Below are 19018 nucleotides of genomic sequence, written 5' to 3' on the forward strand. Positions count from 1 at the left end.
ATTTCTGCTAAATCTCACTGGCAATTTGGCAGCAATGTGGGGAAGAAGCTATGGCCTCTGGTGGGAAATTGAGGTTGCAGTACTCTTGCAGTACGAAAAGCTTAGGAACAGCCTGTGGCTTTAATCTTGAGTAGCGGAGGCTGGTGGCTCAAATTTCGGTAGGGCTGCAAATCCGTTCTGGGTTCCAGTCAGAACTCTAAAGGTGCTATCCAAGGTTCTGAACCCTATTGCCAACCTAGGATCAGCACCTCGGATAGCTCCTGTAGCAGTCTGGCTAGTTCTGACTGAAACCGAGAATGGCTTCACAACCCCACCGGAATTGGAGCCACCTGTCTCCACTGGTCTCAAGCTACTGTCTTCCCTCCTCTCTTTGCTTGCAACTTGGTAGGTATGTGAAAGGGTGGGAGGAAGGTGAGGAGTGTTGCATTTAATGAGCTGAGGCAACCTGAGCTGAGGGTTTGACATCTGCTCATAACAGCTTGGGGGTTTCCAAAATAGGGGAGTTCATATCCAAACTCCTTGTTTTCCAAAACTTTTCTCCATCCCAAATTGAAAATATACCTTTGGTTGATCTACCTATACAGCAGACAAACAAGACCACACTGGTTTGTGCTCCCTGCTATCCCAACCTGTTTCCCAACGGCCATCTCATAGAAAGGATGGGATGGGCTAAGTCCTCCTGGTTCATCACATAGCTTTGTTCTCTCCCATTATTTACTGGGATATTCTCTCCGCAACAGAGATCACTATTACCCCGATTTTGAAGATGGAGAAACTGAAGCTGAGAGATTGCCGCCAATGTCCATATATAAGGAATCAGTTGCAGGAGTAGCACGGCTCAACAGAAAAAAGAAAAGACCAAAGAAGGCATTGAAAGATTATTCTTTCCACAACAGGATTTAACTTGGTGTGCAGTGCTTGAAATACTCAAAAGAAAAAAAAAGCTACCACTGAAGACAAGGGGACTGTTTCTAGTCCTGAAGGCCTGTGGCTCAATGTCAGCAGTGGCCAGGAATTCACCTGCCACAGCAAAATGCTCACGCTTCCTCCTTACCGCTTTGTACTCCATGAGCTCCATCTGGAGACGAGCGATTTCAGCTCGCAAAGCACTGATCTGCTGGCTGGTCTTATCCTGATTCACCACCACTTTGTTCTTGATGTTGCGAGCTCGATTGGCGTACTTCAGAGTATTCAGAGTCTCCATAAAATCCCGGTCTGAAGGGCTCACACAGGCGATCATTATGGTTTGGCTATAAAGAAGGGAGAGCAGACAGGGTCAAGCACAGGAAGGCTTCTAGTCTCCCAGCCCCATCAGTGGTCTCCAAATTAGAGTAACGAGGTCGTGGTCAAGACATTCCCAATACGGCTCTTCCACCCAAGATGCAATCTAGCAGTTCAAGCCAACAAACTTCGGCTGAGTTGAACGGTGCATGTGGGGTGGAGAGAGACACGCATGAGGAGCACACCATTAAGAGTTTGGGCTCACAGGTCCTCTGAGCAGCCTTGGCTCTTGTTGCCTTGGGCAAATGATCAAATTTTCTGTCTAACAGAAGCAGGGATTTCAGGTCCAAAGGACATGTCGAGATAAACACAGAACATGAAGGAAAGAAGGCCCGTTGTTAAAGGAAACAGACTAGAAAAGGGGTGGGGGAGAGGAGATTACAGTGATCCCATGTTAGGAGGTTCAGTTGCCAAAATTCTGGATCAAAACAGCTTAAGCATATTATGTAAGCATCCATTCTGCCGAAGCCAATAATCACATTGGGAACTCAGGAAAAAATGAAGCTTAGCATGTGTTTAAAAATACATTTCTTGGAACATTTGTTGCAGTCTTGCCTCAAAACCTCTAATTAAGCACTCCCATGGCCATGCAGTGTTAATCATGACACACCACCAAGGCAGCCTTCTCACCCACAACCCCCAATGCCAGGAACCCCAGATAAGAACTTTAAGGAATTTTGATCTGCCACAAAAGCACCTGTTCTAGCGTCTCTTCCCATTACCTGTTGCCGCCAAGGGAGTCCTGGAGGAGCCGGGTCAGCTTTGAATCTCGGTAGGGCACGTGCAAGGCTCTCTTGCTCTGATCCCCAAGGGCACTGATGACATTCCCCAGTGCTAGCTGCCAAGGAAATGGACACGCCAGTGAATAAGGCTGGCTGCTTTGCCTTTTATTTTGGGACCTCTGCCCCAGAAATTCCTCACAGGAAAGCCAGCACGGCCCCAAACTGTTTTCTCCTTTTTGAAATTACAGATCAGCCCCCTGCTTCGCATATCAGGTCGGGGAGTAGGTCTTCCTTACTTAAGGACAGGCTGGTAAAAGCCACCAATTTTCCATCACAGGGATACAGCATATGGATGATGCTGCCAAAGAGGCAGAGGAAAAAAAGCTTTCTTTCCAACTACAGTCCATAGACTGGATTTAACTGGAACATCTATCCAACCCCAGAGAATTTCAGCTCATTTTAAAAAGCAAGTTTCTAGTCCTTATTTAAGGAAATCTTTAAAAAAGTAAAATCAAAAAGCTAATACCACAGACCAGTTTTAAGACTTCCAATGAACTGTGTTTCATCCTCTATAGGTTCTTATAACCTCTGCCTGGACCTTGGTAACTATTTGCCAACCAACTCTTTGTGCCATGTTCCCTTTACTCTTCCATTATTTCATTATTTTGCAAGACACAACACCTAATTTTACAATGTATGGGATGGTAATGGTAATTTCCACATCTGTTGAAGCTGTGTACATACTACAGGCAAAAAGTGTGTCTAGATATTTTTAAACACCACTAGCACATTCATACTTAGGTGTATAATTCAGATATGTTAGGTATACACCTAAAATAAAATGCCAAAGCCACTGAGCGGCAGCCAAGCTATAGTCCCTAGGGAAAGGCAATCTTTTTGAGCCCATGGGCACATTTTACAATTTGAGATACTGTCCTGCAAAATGGGCGCACTGCAGGTGAAAGCATTGGCCTGCAGTCACCTGACATCTTCATTTCCGAAGAACATCTGTGAGCCCCATGCATGGCCCAGGGACATTCATAGGAAAAGATGAGTGGAACAGCTGGAGGTCTGCTTTGAAACAATTCCAGCTGCCAGTAAGAAATTTGTTATTTTAACAAAATAGTTTAAAAAGTAGGAATGGTAGGGCACCTTGGCGGGTGCCAAGAAAGCTGTCCAAAGGCACACTTGTGCCCACAGATGGCACAATGAACACATCTACTATAGTCTCATTTCCATAATTGACTAGAAATGAAACTTCTTTTTGCAGTTGCTTCAGTGAGAGAAACTTGCCCACCTGAAGAAATACACAACGTACTTCACACAGGTAATCCCACTCCATGAGACCTGCAAGGAACAGCAAATGGTTCAGCTCTTCACCACTGACACCAAGCCAAGGGGTGCAGAAATTCTAAAACACCAATCAGGTGAGGAAAGACCATGTTGGCCAGGCAAATTTTCACAGGGCCTAGCACCGGCCCTCACATCCAACCCTGACCCATCTGTAGGATAAAAGGCCATACCAAACCACAGTTGATGGAGATTCCTTCTTTGGCTCTCTCGCCCGTTGCACCAGTCCTCTTCAACCTCTCTGAGCCAGCGAGGTCAACAAAGTGGAATTTCGCAGTTCGCGTCTCGTACTCGCTGGTAGGCTGGGATCCCTCCAGGAGACTGTTTGTGTCTCCATTCACCTGCAACCGAAACAAGGCCCAGTATCAGATTTCAAGGCTTTTGCCAGCACAAGACACTATTATAAATACTGATGGTTGCTATTTTGCCACATATCAAGGAGTGTGTCCACTGAGCTCTCACCAGCGCCTGCTGCTATTAGGACATAAGGAGTCATGCTTCCTACCTGAGGTAACAGAAAGCCAGTTCAAGTTCCCCAGTCCCCACTTCCCTCATAGGTCATGCTGTACATCCATTTCCTTCATAACAATTATTGACTGATTGATTTTAAATGGGTTTAGGCTGGTTTTATGGGTAGAACACTCTCAAGGCAGTGTACAAGATAAAAACAACACAGAAATATACCAAAAACAAATATAAATGCAAAAAAAATATTCTATACGATACTATTAAAAACAGATAATACAAATCAAATAGATCACCAATGAAACCTACAGCCCTCAGATTATGAAAATGCCAGTGAAAATAAGACCTGCAAAAAAGAGGCCTGATCAACCCTGATGGAAGCTGATTCCAGAGGTGCAGAGCCACCACTGAAAAGGCCCTCTCATTTGTACTCAACAGCCTAACCACCCTTCAAGGTCACCCTCCAAGGTCACCCTGCTGATGACCTCAAGAGTGCAGGCAAGCTGGATAGGAGAAGGCTTCTGTCCACCTCTTCCCTTTGACTACATCAAGGTAGAGTGCACAACCACTTGCCCCCCTCACGTGTCCTTACCAAGTGTACAGGGGAGCAGACACGCATTTGGCAAAGGTAGATGGTGAAGATAGCGTGGGAGCGGGAGCTCTGGACATTCATCTGGGTGCTGGCTGTGGTTCGGGATAGAGCTCCCTGCTTCAGGCACTGAATCAGCTGCAGGAATAGATGGGGTTACATTTTCAGCTCAGATGCAAGGCCACGCACACACACACACACACATAGAGAGCAAACTGTACCATTTTCCAATCCTGCTTACAAAGGTTGCAGTGTAGCTTTCTGCTGGACACTAACGTATCATTAGCTCCTGCAAAAGTCAACCCATTTCACATGATGACCAACCTCCATATAGAAATGGTAGGAGACCAACCATCTCTCTGTTTCTTTTTAGAACTCTGAAACAATGGTCTGACAACATACGAATTGAAAATTTCGATCAAATGATATCTAGAAATGCAAAATTCAATTTCTCATTGGGAGACAGAATTCAATGTTGAACTGGATAGCAATGGTTAGAATTGCTGGAAGAAAGGGGCTTTCATATTCTACTTGTGTAAACTATGAAACATGCACATTTTAAATTGATTGCTAGATAGTGTATAGTCCCTTGGCAACTGAAAAAATTACCTGTCACGGCTGTTGCTGGGGAAAATGTGGTTCAAAGGGTACACTTACACATGTGGTTGAGCTAACTTAAAATTAAAGCTTTCTAGTATGAGATATTAAGTATAATTATTTGAATGACTAGTTATATATTATCTTTCAAGGTTGAAGTAATTTTGACAGGGAATATTAAACATTTTATTTATTTTTTAAAAAGCACTCTAAATTACTTTCATATCTATTGATGGTTGCCAGGATATATATTGTAAAGATTTGGAAGCAATCATATGCTCCCAGTGATTCAATATGGCTGGAAAAGATATAGGACCTAGTTGTTATGGAGACAACTATTATTCAAATGAGAGAAGGAAGAATTCCTTCATTATTCAATGAGAGAAGGAAGAATTCATGTGGATTAATTAACTAAAGTACGGCAGCTATTCATTGTCTTTTAGAACACACTCATGAAGAGGGAACTGTAAATATGGGTTTGGCTGTGGCATTATTTGATTCATTTTATGCTTTGTATAAATTTTAACAAGGTACCTGTAAGATTTGAGAGATGGTGTGTCTTAACAAACAGAAGCTATTCATTCATTCATTCAAACTATAGACATTTCAGTATCACCTTTCAAGAGAAATTCCCAGGACGGGAACTTATGTGAAAAAATGTACATCCAATAAAATGAAAAATAAAACCACTCTCCATCCGTTATTCCCTCCATATCTTTTCCCTGGAGATGAAAAAGCTGCTGCGAAGGGGGAAACTTTGAACAGAGAAATGGCCTCTTCTCCACCCCACCCACCCCAGCCTTCTCATGCCCTGCTGTAGCCACCAATTCTGCATTTGGTTAATAAAAGAAGAAAAAAGAAGAAACCATCATCAAGGAAAGAGACACAATACGCTAACCCACACTCAGTGGTTGAGTGTGGATTGTTTGAACAGTGGATTGTTTGTTGAACCATAAGTTAGCATGCTGTTTGGACACAGTCAGGGTGGTTTGTTAACAATGCAGTGTGGCTTATTTTCTCAAGCCACTTTGGCCTAATCTACTCCAAGTAGGATATTGCAGTATGAAAGAGGTATGAAAGCGGTATATAAAAGGCAGGAGCAGGATATCCAAGCAGGATATAGCACTATGAAAGCGGTATACGGTATGTGTCAATGGGCCCCAAATTCTTCTATTTCCAATGTTTAAGCTGTGAGTGCCTTTGCTTATGTAGCCACTCACACACAAGAGGTAGGCTTGTGGGGGGGGGGGAGAGTACCCCATAGTTTTCAGAAGTACACAAAAGCTTTAGGGGAAAAAGAAACCATACTGGGAAGGAGGGGTCCTCTACACACAAATCATCTAATGGGGACTGAGGCCTAATCTACACCAAGCAGGATATTGCACTATGAAAGCGGTATATAAAAGGCAGGAGCCTCACCAAGCAGGATATAATGGTATAAAAGCAGTATATGGTCTGTGTCAATGGGCCCCAACAGTTGTCAGTGCACTTCAGTACCACTATAAAGCAGTAGTGTGGCTCCTGCCTTTTATATACTGCTTTCATAGTGCAATATCCTGCTTGGTGTAGATTAGGCCCTTGAGAACCCATTTTTTGCTTTTTTATTGTTCAGAGTGCTTAACAAGTCACACTGCATGGTTAACAAGCCACCCTGTCTGCGTTCAAATGACACCTTATAATCCACCCTGCAGAAAACATGCTGTGTTCAGACAACATGCTAACTCGCAGTTCAACAAACAAGCCACAGTTCAAAACAAGCCACACTCAACCACTGAGTGTGGGATAGCATGTTGCGTGAACAACCCCACAGAAGTTGTGTGTAACATCTAGTTTTGGCCTCTGATCCTGCAAAGAAAAAAATGGGATATCAACTGTCCAGGACAATCATGAGAAAATGTATCAATAAAACTCGCAATGATTCTAACCAACCAATGTATTAGCTAGAATATAACACGGAAAGTGATAACAATTTTAGTCGAGAGAGAAAAATATATGGAAAAACAGCTCAAAAACTCAAGAAGGATGCTCAGGGTTATTAAAGCCAAAATGCAAAGGGATAAAAGAGAGTTGACTCATAGCTAAAAACTGGGCTATGTTATGGACTCCACCCAAATAAGGCATGTCAACAACTGAGTATGCCATACAAAATGTTAGCATCTCCCATGGGATCAAGATGCAGTTAGGCAGGAGTTGGAAACACAATTAAAGAATTCTTGTCTGAAAATGCTTCCATGGGAACAGAAAACACCCCTAGCTTATTCCTCCAGTACATACTCAAGATCACTTAATGCAGATTAGTTAAAGCTTAGAACCCTTTAGCCACCTTATTCTAATAACTGAAGGAAGGAATCCCCCACCCACCCCGGCCACCACCCCATCCCAGGACTCATGCACATACACATTCTTTAGATACAGGCTTATAAGTGAAGTGGAATTTTAATCTGTGTTAGCAATTGTGATCATGGAATCAGGAGGTAGTAGCTACTCTAGACTAAGTAACATGGAATACAAAGGCCAGATCTTGCATATGAGCAGTTGGTTTACCTACCTCGTCCTGCGAGCCAATGAGACGTGATGTGACACCTGTGGTGTAGATACCACCACTGGTATCCTCGTGGATTTTGATGTTTGACTTCCGATGGCGGGAATCAGGGTCCCGTGAGCTATCAAAGAGGTCCAGGATCTCTTCATTATATAGCTGAAAAAGGTACAGAAATACATATATATGTTTGATAGAAGGTTGCTCTATTCTCAAAAAGCTCCTCTAAGTATAAAGTGACCAAAATAGGTGATCCTTTGGACATAGAGAGTGCCTTGAAGATCAAAGCAGACCTCTGTATTTGGGTAAAGGCCAGCACTGTTGACTATACGCCAAAAGCTGTATAAGAATTAACAGGTCTAAACTCTATATCTGGAATAGACAGTGCAAAATTGGAATAACTTCTTTGCTTATAAAACTTGGTGCTCCTCTATCAACAGGAATTTGGTTTGCACTTTGGTGTTTTGATGAGAAGTTGGTGACAGGGATGAAAAGTGTAGAGGGCTGAGATTCATAGAATCCCATGGGCAAAGGGGTGGGAATGCTGGAATGTGGGGCACAAAGAGGTACTGGGCAATGTGAAGTGCTTCACTCCCCTCACCACTGACAAAGATACAAAAATCTGGACAGGGAGATTAAGGGCAGAGTCCTATCAATTGCGCCCTTGATTAATAGAAACCCCAAACATGAAGGCACCCAATCACCCAATGCAGGACAGGAGGAGCATCAGAGGTGATCTTCACCTCCCCATTCTCCTGTCCTGCAGATTTCGCTAGACGGGAGCACTTCGGAGGGGGAGGGAAGGAGGCTGGAAGAGGCTCAGGATAATTCATATCCTGGCCTCTCCAGTCTCCTCCCTGCCCCTGCCCATTGGAACAACCCCTTTCCTCCTCCTCCTCCTCCTCCTCCTCCTCCAAGGTTGCTTTTCTCACCACGGAGGGCAGCCAGTGCAATTCTCTCTGCACTGGCTGTGAAGAAGTGTGGGGGAGGAATGGGTCTGGATCTCCAATTCCCCCTTCTGAGGTTGGAGCACTGTCTCTGATCTCGGAAAGGGGCCTCAGAACAATCCTTTGGTCCCTTGGATGCTCACTCAGGGACCATAGGATTCTTCACTCTGACCTTAAATTGGCTGGCCTACTGGAACTCCAGGCAGAATCCTTAATAAAATAAGTAGCTCTACATCAGTATTGGGATCTGTGGATTGATGCATGTGGATTCTTAAAAATGAAAATGCTTACTTATTGTCAAGAATAAAGGATGTCTTTAATGAGTTCTTGTATGTATGATAAAAAAAAATTGATTAGTAGCTAATCCAGTTGGGCTAGCACTAGTGAATAAAGAAACAAGAATCCATTCCTGTTCATAAGTAAAATAAATATCATATTCTCTAATTTTCCAAATGCAAGATCAAAGTTGATCTCTTCCATTTTCTGTTGCATGTACAAGCATGCTCTATGCTGTAATTCACCAGCGATTATTTCATTTGTCTCCTGACACTGCACCTTTCTGGGCCAAAATAGAAAACTTGACTTCATTCTCCAGCCCCAGGCATATTGTATGTGAGCTTACACACTCTCCCTGACCCACCACCATCTCCATGCACAAAGACCAATGCACCTACCTCCAAGAACTGCGCACTGACTTTGAACTCTGGGGCTGTCACACCCTGCTCCTGTGCTGCCCGCTTGCGCTCCTCTATGCCACTGAAGAGGTGTGCAATAGCCCGTGGAATTATGCCATTTTCCTCTTCCGTAATGTTCACGTCAAAGCCAGTGCCCATGGTGTAAGTCTTACCTGCACCTGTCTGAAAGGAAACAGTACAGATGCTTTATAAATAATATCTCAGGACCAAAGCTTCACTGCAATGTTCTCCACTACTCAAGCTCTGCTGGTCCTTAAACCTTCCACACAGAATCATTACAGCATACAGCCTTCATCCCACTTTATCATTCTAGTTCAGATACATCTTTCCCCATATTTGGTCTGGGTCTTCCACCACCTAAAAAATCTATATGCATCTGCTGCAGGGCAGAGAAAAATAAAATTGCCCGGGGTGGGGGAATGGCGGAAGACCAATTTAAACCAGCTTAAAATTGAAGGCTAATTTGCAATCATTTCTCTTGTTTACTTAAGCACATTAAATTGCAAGGCATTCTTCTTGCGTCTAATTCATACATTTCACATTCTCGCTCGCCCTTTCCCGAGGGCTGGTGAGAGGCAGTGCGATGCCACGGCAAGAGCACTGGGACGTGGGAAATTCAGGTTCAAACCGTCACACAGCTATGAAGCTCATTGGGTGGCCCTGAGCAAGCCACTGTTACTCAGCCTCAACTACCTCACAGGGTTCTTGTGAAGCTAAAGTGCGATTCCTATAAAGAGGCACACCTCTTGGATGAAGGGTGCAAAAAGCAAACCAACAAGGCTCACGCAGCAGCAGTTTGGGGGGAAAGGTGTGATCAAAACACAATTATAAAAAAGATATGAGGAGTGATATGATATGGAATGAAAGGAAATATACAATATATGATAAAACAGAATATAAAACTCAGTTAAGCTATGTTGTATAAAACGTATTGATTCATCCACCAAAGGAAACCTAGCCATTAAAGGCTGAACAAGAAAGTCTTAGGACACTTCCTAGAAGGCTTCGACTGTGGTAAACCTCCAGCAGAAAGGACTTGCCCTGTTAATTGGTTTTAGATACGTCTGTTTGTGTTTGTGCTGTCTGTTGATATGTTTTAGGTAAACGGCTTTGCACTTTGCATAATGTCTTTTTTTTAATGATTTTTAATCTTTGTGAACTGCCCAGAGAGCTTTGGCTATGGGGTGGTATAGAAATATAATACATGAAATGAAATATCAGAAGATGTGTATGGCTTACTTAGTTTGTGGAGTTTGTGGAATGGCTTGCCGGGAGAGATTCGTCAACTTAACAATCTTCCAGAATTTAAGAAAGCTGACTGATCTCTTCTGGCAGGCCTACCCAGTTGAATTTTAAGATGCCTTTTTAATAATGTGCTGCTTTTAATAATGTATTAGTTTTAAATATTCAATTAGTTATATGTATTTTGTGGTGTTTGCATTTTTTTTGTACCCCGCCTCGATCCAGAGGGAGAGCCGGGTAATAAATGATGATGATGATGATGATGATGATGATGGGGGCAACCAGGTGGGAGGGGGAGATGGAAAGGAGTGGCACTGTTGTGGAGCATCCTCCAAGAACCCCACTGTATTGTGCATTTGTTGCTCAAATTTGGCACACGGACAATACAGTCAAGAAGGCACTTTCAATTGGCTTTAAAGGTTATAACAGAACATAAGGGGAAATAATCTCTAAGCTATGTAGGGCTCAAAAAATCAGGGCTTTATAGGCCAAACCTAGAACCTTGAACTGTGGCCAGAAAGGTATAGGAAACTATTGTAGATATGGAAGCACTGGCAGAATGGGCTTGTGGTGCCCCAGCCTTGTCTAGAGGCAAGCTGCCACACTCGGCACCAGTTAAAGCTCCCTGACCGCCATTAAGTCTATCAGGGCCCTATAGTATGCAACCATATTGTCTAGCTGTGCAGGGTGGGTGGGTTGTGGGAGTTGTAGTCCAACAGACCTGGAGGGAGCCAGGTTGGGAAATGTTGGTCTAACATAAGCAGCTGATCTGGCAAGCCTCTCTCGACTGGCATCCTAAACTTCCGCTTCTCCCCCTCCATCCTCTGTTCCATCACAACTTTCTCCAATGACAGGAGTCACTGGTCCCTCAAGTCTGGAATTTTACTTGTGATATTGAATTTCCATGCACAGTGTACAAGACTGGCCACCACATGGAAACACAAATGGTGACATTCATGCAGTGCATGAGGAAGGCAACTGCTCCGACAACATAAAATTAGTATCACCGATGCAAGCAGTGTCCTGAATCACCCTACCGATGGATGCGGATGGAGGATAAATAACGAGTACTAAAAGATGGTAAAGAACCAATCCTCCAGTTTTTCAAAACAGGCAAGTCAGAATTAAAATAGAAACTTTTCTTTCATGGCTCATGAGATGGTCCATTAAAATAATAAGGAAAGGAAACCATTGGCTGGAGACAATGCCTTTAATAGGACCAAGAAAATGCAATTTCAGAATTAAAATAGAAACTTTTCTTTCATGGCTCATGAGATGGTAAGTATGTGATGGGATTGTGATATGTGTGGGTGGGAGCCCATGTTACAAGTTAGTACTGGGCCCCCAAAAATCCTGATACCTGGACCCTGTCTCTGCGTACATCTCTATTGTCGATTTGAAGTGGTTTAGATGTGCATCTAATGGACATTTGGTCCCTAACTCTATACGCACAGCCATGTTCCGGTAGTCCCTTGCCTGTTGACACGGTAACTGAAGGATTATTGTTGGTTCACCATCTGCATGGCAAACTTTGCACATGGAAAGAAATCTTTGCTTTTCCCCAAGTACCCACTGTGTCCCCTTCTTACAGTTCAACAACCCCATTGTCACCACTATTTCCAGTGCTTCACAGAAGTTCTGCATACAAATTCTGATCTGTAAAAGAGCAGCCAGCCGGTAACATGGTGAGGTGTTAAAAATTTCCATGTTCTAACAACCACTATGGCTGCTCCCTATTTTATTTTGTGGCAAGGCCACTGCAGACGGAACTGAAGGTACAAACTGAACAATGATGAGAACTGAGGGAGCTTGGCTGATGCCAACCCATTCTGACCTGCTCATGGCAGGCTGTGAAGAGGGCAAATCAGACGCATACCTGGCCATACGCCAACACAGTGGCATTGTACCCCTCGAAGCAGCCCTCGATGAGCTTGTTCACACATGTGGTGTAGATCTGTTCCTGCCAAGTATCCAGGTCGAAGACAAAGTCGTAAGTAAAGGCTTTGTCCTTTCCCAGGAGTACCTGGGGCTCGCCAGGCGTCACGGATGTGCAGATATGACATCCTTCGATCTTCTCTTTTGGCATCTGAGGACGGATCCTGCAACAACAATAAAAAGGAGTGAAGAGAGTCTCCCTTTATTTCATAATCAATTCTACAGCTTCTCTAGAGGACTATATACAGTATATGGATGACCGGGGGTGGGGGTGGGGAGATGTCACATCCAATAGCTAATTCAGAATGTAAACAGAATCGCCACACAGGATTCTGGTGTTAGTCAAGATACCAAGCTCAACATAGGCCGATTTCATGTAGACGGATTCTCACAGTGCATTCCCATGAGACAACCTGCTTGTGCGCTTGTGCTGTATTATGTCAATTTATCACATCTAGAAGATAGTTGTTTTATTATAAATGCTAATAACCACCTTGAATATCTAATCTTTTAGAAAGACAGACTATAAATCCTGAAATATATAAATGCTGCTATGTTAGCAATATCGAGTAGGGGGGAAAACACCCAAAAGAACAAATTGGACATTTTTAAAAAAACCAAAACAGCCCTATGGCACCTTAAAGACAAATAGATGCATTGTGGCATCAGCTTTCGTGGAGTTGTTTATTCGTTCTGTCGCTTCCGACTCTTCGTGACTTTATGGACCAGCATGAAATGTTATCTTCAACTGACAGATATAATCCACACACACACAGGTATGGGAGGAGGGGAATAGTTACAAATAGGGCCAAAAGGCCAGGAAATGCAAGTGCTACAGTCTATGGAAAGCTCAGTCATACATGAGATATATACAAAGACCAGTTTGTTATCACAGTTAAAGGGGTGGGTGGGGATCAGTATTTTCCACACTGGATCACAGGAAAGAAGAGGGGGAAATTAATACAGCCCACCGCATCCATGGTGCTCAGGATAGCAAGAGCAAAGTGAAGCAAGATAGGAGACTGTCCAAGAGAAATTGCTTAAAGAAGTTGTGACCAAAAGACCCTGCTCAGCTTAGATCATGTTGGATTTGTGCACCCAAATAAGACTTTGAACTGTGTTTTCTTGAACATCAAAAGCTACTGCCACACGACTAGCAAGGTAAGAAATGCAGGGGAGCTTTAAAAGCCATCTGCAATATGGCATGGGGTGGGGATGATGGGAGTCTACTGTACCAAAAGAGAAAAATTGTGTGAAAGAGTCCTACTGGGCCGGCGGTTGTAGTTGCTAGGAAATCATCTCCTCGTTGAGCAGTCCGCTCCAATGGTTAATCACAAAACCAATAACGGTTTAGACATTGAGGATGGGGGTGAGGAACATGTCCAGGAGAGTCAGGCTGTCTCAACAGCTCTCCCCCCCCCCCCGCCAACACACACACACACCACCTGCACAGTGAGGAACTGACAGCTTTGCATTAGAGAGATGGAAGCAGCTAAGCTATTACTCCATGTAACCCAGGCTTAGTGAGTCACAAGGTGACTGGTAATAGCACTAACGTGACCTGGCAGGTGTCACCCCTTCTGAGCTGTTGTGTCATAGCTTGCTGAACACAAGAGTGCCACAGGCACAAAGGGCTTTATTCATCTGATACAAGGACCTCACAAATCCGCATTAGAAAAGACCCATTGAGGGTCTTTTCCTTCCATGCCCTTCAGGCAAGCTGCTGCCTTATTCTCCTCCCTCCCCTCCCTGACACATACACAAACACACACACCTTTTTTTTTGCAGGAGGAGAATATGTAGGAGGCACAGGGAGGCTTATCCCTGCTGTGTGGGGCAGGAGTATTAGAAGGCTGCGTGGGGAAGGAGGGGGTCATATCAGGACTAGTTTTAATACCCTCACTGTGGAGCCATCTGCCATTATCTCTTCAATGAAACGCAATGGTGAGATACAGGGGGAGTTAGTGAGGTCCTCTCTAAGCACTGCCCACACAGAGATACTAGGGCATTGCTCCAGGCCTGAACCAAATCTCAGTAGTGCGTCTGCACGGAGCTTTCTCAGCCTCAAGGTCTCATACAAAGCGCATTGGAAAGAGGATGTTATCCTAAGACTTCAAAGTTCACTTATGGTCACCAGGATTTTGAGGAATGCCTAGAAGAGGCCAGGAATTACATAGATAGGGAAATAGGTCATGCATGTAAGGTCATAGGAAAATAAGAAACTGCTTTATGAGTCAGACCATTGGCCAATTAGTCCAGTACTATCAACACTGACTGGCAGTGACCCTCCAGGGTTTCAGGCACAATTCCTTCCTAGCCCTACCTGGAAATGCTGGGGATTGAACCTGGGACCTTTTGTCTGCAAAGCACGTCCTCTATCACATAGCGACAGTCCTTCCCCAAAGTGTTCTCCTTAGATCAAGGAACACTAAAAAAAAAAAAAAAAAAGCCCTTTGCACTACACTTGTTATGTTGCATGTGGTAGTTTTAAGTCTAGGCTCAACCTCAAAGGGAATCATCTCATTGACAAGAGGCCCAAACATCAGGACAGAGAAATACTCAGCTGCTCCAAGTCAGATATTGGATGATACTGGATAGGATCTCACTGTTACAAGTATGGTACTCCACTGTGAAGCTGGCAATACTAAATTGCTACACCCTTCTAAAATTATGTTTGTTTAATTGCCAGTTCACCTTCCAACAACTGTATGTGTGCGCAAACACACAAAGAAAACATACCACATGTTTGTAAAGCAGAAGCACTGTCTGTCTCACTGAAGCATAATTTTGGACATGTTACATTCCTTACCTATAAAACTAAAATGCATGAAACCAAAATCCAGATGAGCCACTGCTGCCAATTGCTTTTATGACCTTTTCACATCCGAATCACCAAGTGATGTATCATCTCTTGAAATTGCTGACGTTAACAAACCACTTCCTCTGTCCGAATTAGTTTTGTTTAAAGAAGTTTCACTGATGCAAAAATAAACAATTGTCAGTCATATTTTGACAAAAATGTCATTTTGATCCTTTCACCAACATAGTCTCTGTTCAAAGTATGCCCTCTTGGAATAGGGAAGGAACATAGCTCAATGATAGAGCACATGCTTTGCATGCAGAAGGTCCCAGGTTCAATCCCAGGCACCTCCAGGAAGGGGCTGAAACACTGAAGAGCCACTGCCAGTCAGTGTTGAAAATACTGGACTAGATGGACCAACGGTCTGACTCAGTATACGGCAGCTTCCTATGTAACAACTGGAATAGCGACATGGAATCTTTCTGCAGTGAGATGCTGTTTGCAAAGCACGTGCTCGGCCTTCGCTCCTCAGAGCCAAGCCCACATGATGCCAAGGACACCAGACGATGTTTTAAGAGACAGACACACTTTGCTTCTAGAGCTCTAAGTCGGTGATGGCATTAGGTGCATCTGCCATTAGAATCCCAAGACTGCAGCTTCTGCAAGAGGCGCATTATGTGTCAGCAAGCCTGAATCCAGTTTGCAAAGGATGCACAGACCACTATGCAGAAACATATTGGCTGATCCATTAGTAGCCTACATATGAGCCTCTCCGAAAAGGCAGGATGGAAACGCAACAGCCCCTATGACATGATCACCATGACAACTGAGTCTCTGCAGCAGCAGAGGAGGTGGGGGTGTGGGGAAGACAACCCAAAAAGGGAACACACTGACACACTATACAAAACACCACTCCGGCAATTTCTCCAGTGGCCCTGACACACACAATGGCCTGGCTGTTTAGCTCCATCAGCAAAAGCCAACATTTATAGAGAGGGGAACCAATTGGGCTGGCATCCAAAGCACAAATGGGCTCTAGTTTTACAGTGAAAGCCATGGCCTCGAGGCCAAGAAGGAGCTTTCTCTCTTCCCCACCCTCTTGGCAGCCTCACAAAATAGAAATTTCTGATCCAGGAAGATCCCACAGAGAGAATTCTGTCTTATGATTTCCCAGTCAACCCCAAGTCTGTCCTAATCTTGTTTTTGATAGTTGAGTGCATCCTAAAACTATCCCTACTAAAAATAAGAGATTAAATTCCTTCTCACATATAGCTGATACGGTGCTATGCTTAGCAACTTTCAGTCAGTAATGAACTCTCTAGAGTGTGAGTTTATTAAGAGACTTAGCAATGTTTAATGATCCACCACTTTCTGAAGGTGTCTCTTTGCTTCCCTTGCTCATCAATCAGACCAGACGGTTCTCTCACATTGGCCAGAACAGATAGGTAGGTGGAGACACCAAACTTGTTACCTGTACATTATTCTGATTTAGAGTGCTTTCAAACGAGACCTGCCCCATTTTAAGGGGGGTCCAGACAACACTCTCTTCAATTTGTAGCTGCCCCATGTTTTTCCACCTCTTCTTCCATCTTTTTTCTTGCCAGGAAAAAAAAACCCATTAAGGAAGAAAAGATGGAATAGTTGTACAATGCCTTTGGACTGTTAGTACTAGGCTTCCTCCAGTTGAAAGCGCTCTTCTGCAACTATGAGGACTAGAAACTTAGGAGGCATGGTATCCCAGTCTGGAACAACTTCAAAGTTAAGCATTTAATTGGTGTAGATAGAAAGCCCAGGTTAGTGGAGAAAAGCCTGAGCCTGTTAGGCTCAATCAGCAAATGCTTTTTCCTGCCACTCAGCTTGAGAGAAGCCATTAGCTCTTCAACAAGAGCATCAGTGCTATCCCGAAACTGCCCATATAAAGCCATTTCTGACTAGGAAGGAAATGGGTATTGGTGGTACCAAGAGGATCCGGAACTTAAATCACTTTTGCTACGAGCATACATAACGAGCAGAGTGTCTAGAAATATTCATGATTGTGATCATGTCAGAACATACATTTCTCTTCCTCTGCATCACAATTAACCCCAGTACACACTGTGGTGGATAGGAGGAGTACAAGGAAGGAAATCCAAGTGAAATAGGTAGATTCATTTAATATGGTTTTGTTAATAAGTTTACAATAAGAAAAGATAACGTTTAACTTTATGGGAATTTGTACTTACACTTTCCATGTGAATTGCCAGTAAATTATCTCTGAATTTACAATTTCATCTAAAATTTATTTCTTTCAGTGGTAGACGAAGGCCTTAGCTAGACCAGGCTTTATCACGGGGCGAAACCCGGGATCATCCCTCCCTTGCCCCGGGATAGAGCCCTCCCCTTTGGGGCCGCTTTTTCCGTGGTGCCGGGCTGAGCCCAAGACTGCAGAACGTGTGGCCCTTTGACCCGGCTCTGCGCAATTACTCGCTGGGAGCTGCGCCCATCAGGGTTAGGGTGGGGGGAGCTGGGAAAGTAGTTAATTTTTTTTTAAAAAAACTTACCTTTTGCACACGAGTGTTCGTGCGCTTTGTCCTCTTTAAAATTAAAAAAATGGTGAGTATGACACCTCTCTTCCTAAGGTCGTCGCACCTCACGTGTAAACAGAGGAGGGATCTCGCATTAATCACAATGCGAGATCTTCCCTCCTCCGTCGCAGACTATAAGGTAAGTCTAGCTAAGGCCATAGTTAACTACAAGGACTGTCAACATTTTTCACTATACTTGTGCATTTCCTTCTATAACATTCACATTTTTCGAGCACAAGCTCATTCCATCCTTTATATGCATAGTCCAAACAAAGTTTCGGATGCAGTTTTGTACACCGTTTTCCCTAATAAATGCACTTTTGCAATAATTCCTAAAAGAGCTGATCTCACCTTTTATCTCTTTTCAGGGTACCAAGTCCTTTTAAACAAGGCAATCTGCAGGCAAGGAAGTCCAGCTCATTGGCTTTGACTGTTAACAAACCATACTAACTTTAATGACTGCCATTTAAGCATAAATTAGTACCATCTCTTTTATCATAAATTACTATTTTGTTTTGAATTCTCTTCCTACCCGGTTTCACGCTAGAGGCCCTGGTGGATGCAAGTTGGATGCCTCTGCTTTCAGGTTTCTTTCAAGTCTGCCATATGCTAGCATTGTTCTATTTATTATTTATTTTATTTATTACATATTTATACTGCCCAACAGCCTAAGCTCTCTGGGCAGTTTACAACTAAAACCATAAAATCCAGATTAAAACTTTAAAATCACATAAAACCAGAATAAATTACAGTCCAGGGAAGTCTTGTTTAAAAAGATATGTTTTTAGGCGGCATTTAAAAGTTAATACATTTTCCGCCTTCCGAACCACATGAGGGAGGGTGGGTGCAAACTGGACCCACTACTATGGAGCAAACTGTCACAAGCTCTGGGCATTTCCACCGCCCTAGAGAAAGGCAGTGCTTAATATGGGTTTAGCATACCATTTTCCACAAGGCATTATAATTGCAAATGCTTCCAGTTATAAAAGTGGGAGAAATTCTAAAGAAGCCACTCAAGACCCGATACTTAGCTATTCGCAGCTCTCACTCCAACCCTCAAAGGTAATGCATAACGTTTTTGGCCTTTATCAAATGCATCACTCATATGCAGAAACCATCTCAGCACAACATGTATACAAATCTGTAAAAATTCTGGCTCTACTACGAATTATTATGCCTGCATAGCTCTTTTCATGCCCGCAAGAGGCCAGCTCCCATGTTCAATTCTATTTCGTTGTTACATGAACAGGAATAGAACATCCGGGGTGGGTGGGGGTGGAATGCCACTCGCC

At 43.6% G+C, this 19018-nt stretch overlaps 1 protein-coding gene across 1 annotated transcript in view; it reads right to left on the bottom strand.

Moving 5' to 3' along the window:
* Positions 1–19018, bottom strand: part of KIF21B (kinesin family member 21B) — a 76816-nt gene that overhangs the window by 39242 nt on the left and 18556 nt on the right. The window contains exons 2-8 of the mRNA XM_063140761.1: positions 12304–12526; positions 9165–9347; positions 7553–7702; positions 4411–4545; positions 3527–3694; positions 2004–2119; positions 1055–1250 (exon numbers count right to left, since the gene is read on the bottom strand). Of these exons, the coding sequence (XP_062996831.1) occupies positions 1055–1250; positions 2004–2119; positions 3527–3694; positions 4411–4545; positions 7553–7702; positions 9165–9347; positions 12304–12526 (1171 nt within the window). The remainder of the gene's footprint in view (positions 1–1054; positions 1251–2003; positions 2120–3526; positions 3695–4410; positions 4546–7552; positions 7703–9164; positions 9348–12303; positions 12527–19018) is intronic.

This window comes from Elgaria multicarinata, chromosome 1, assembly GCF_023053635.1.
Source record: "Elgaria multicarinata webbii isolate HBS135686 ecotype San Diego chromosome 1, rElgMul1.1.pri, whole genome shotgun sequence".
Classification (NCBI taxonomy): Eukaryota; Metazoa; Chordata; class Lepidosauria; order Squamata; family Anguidae; genus Elgaria; species Elgaria multicarinata.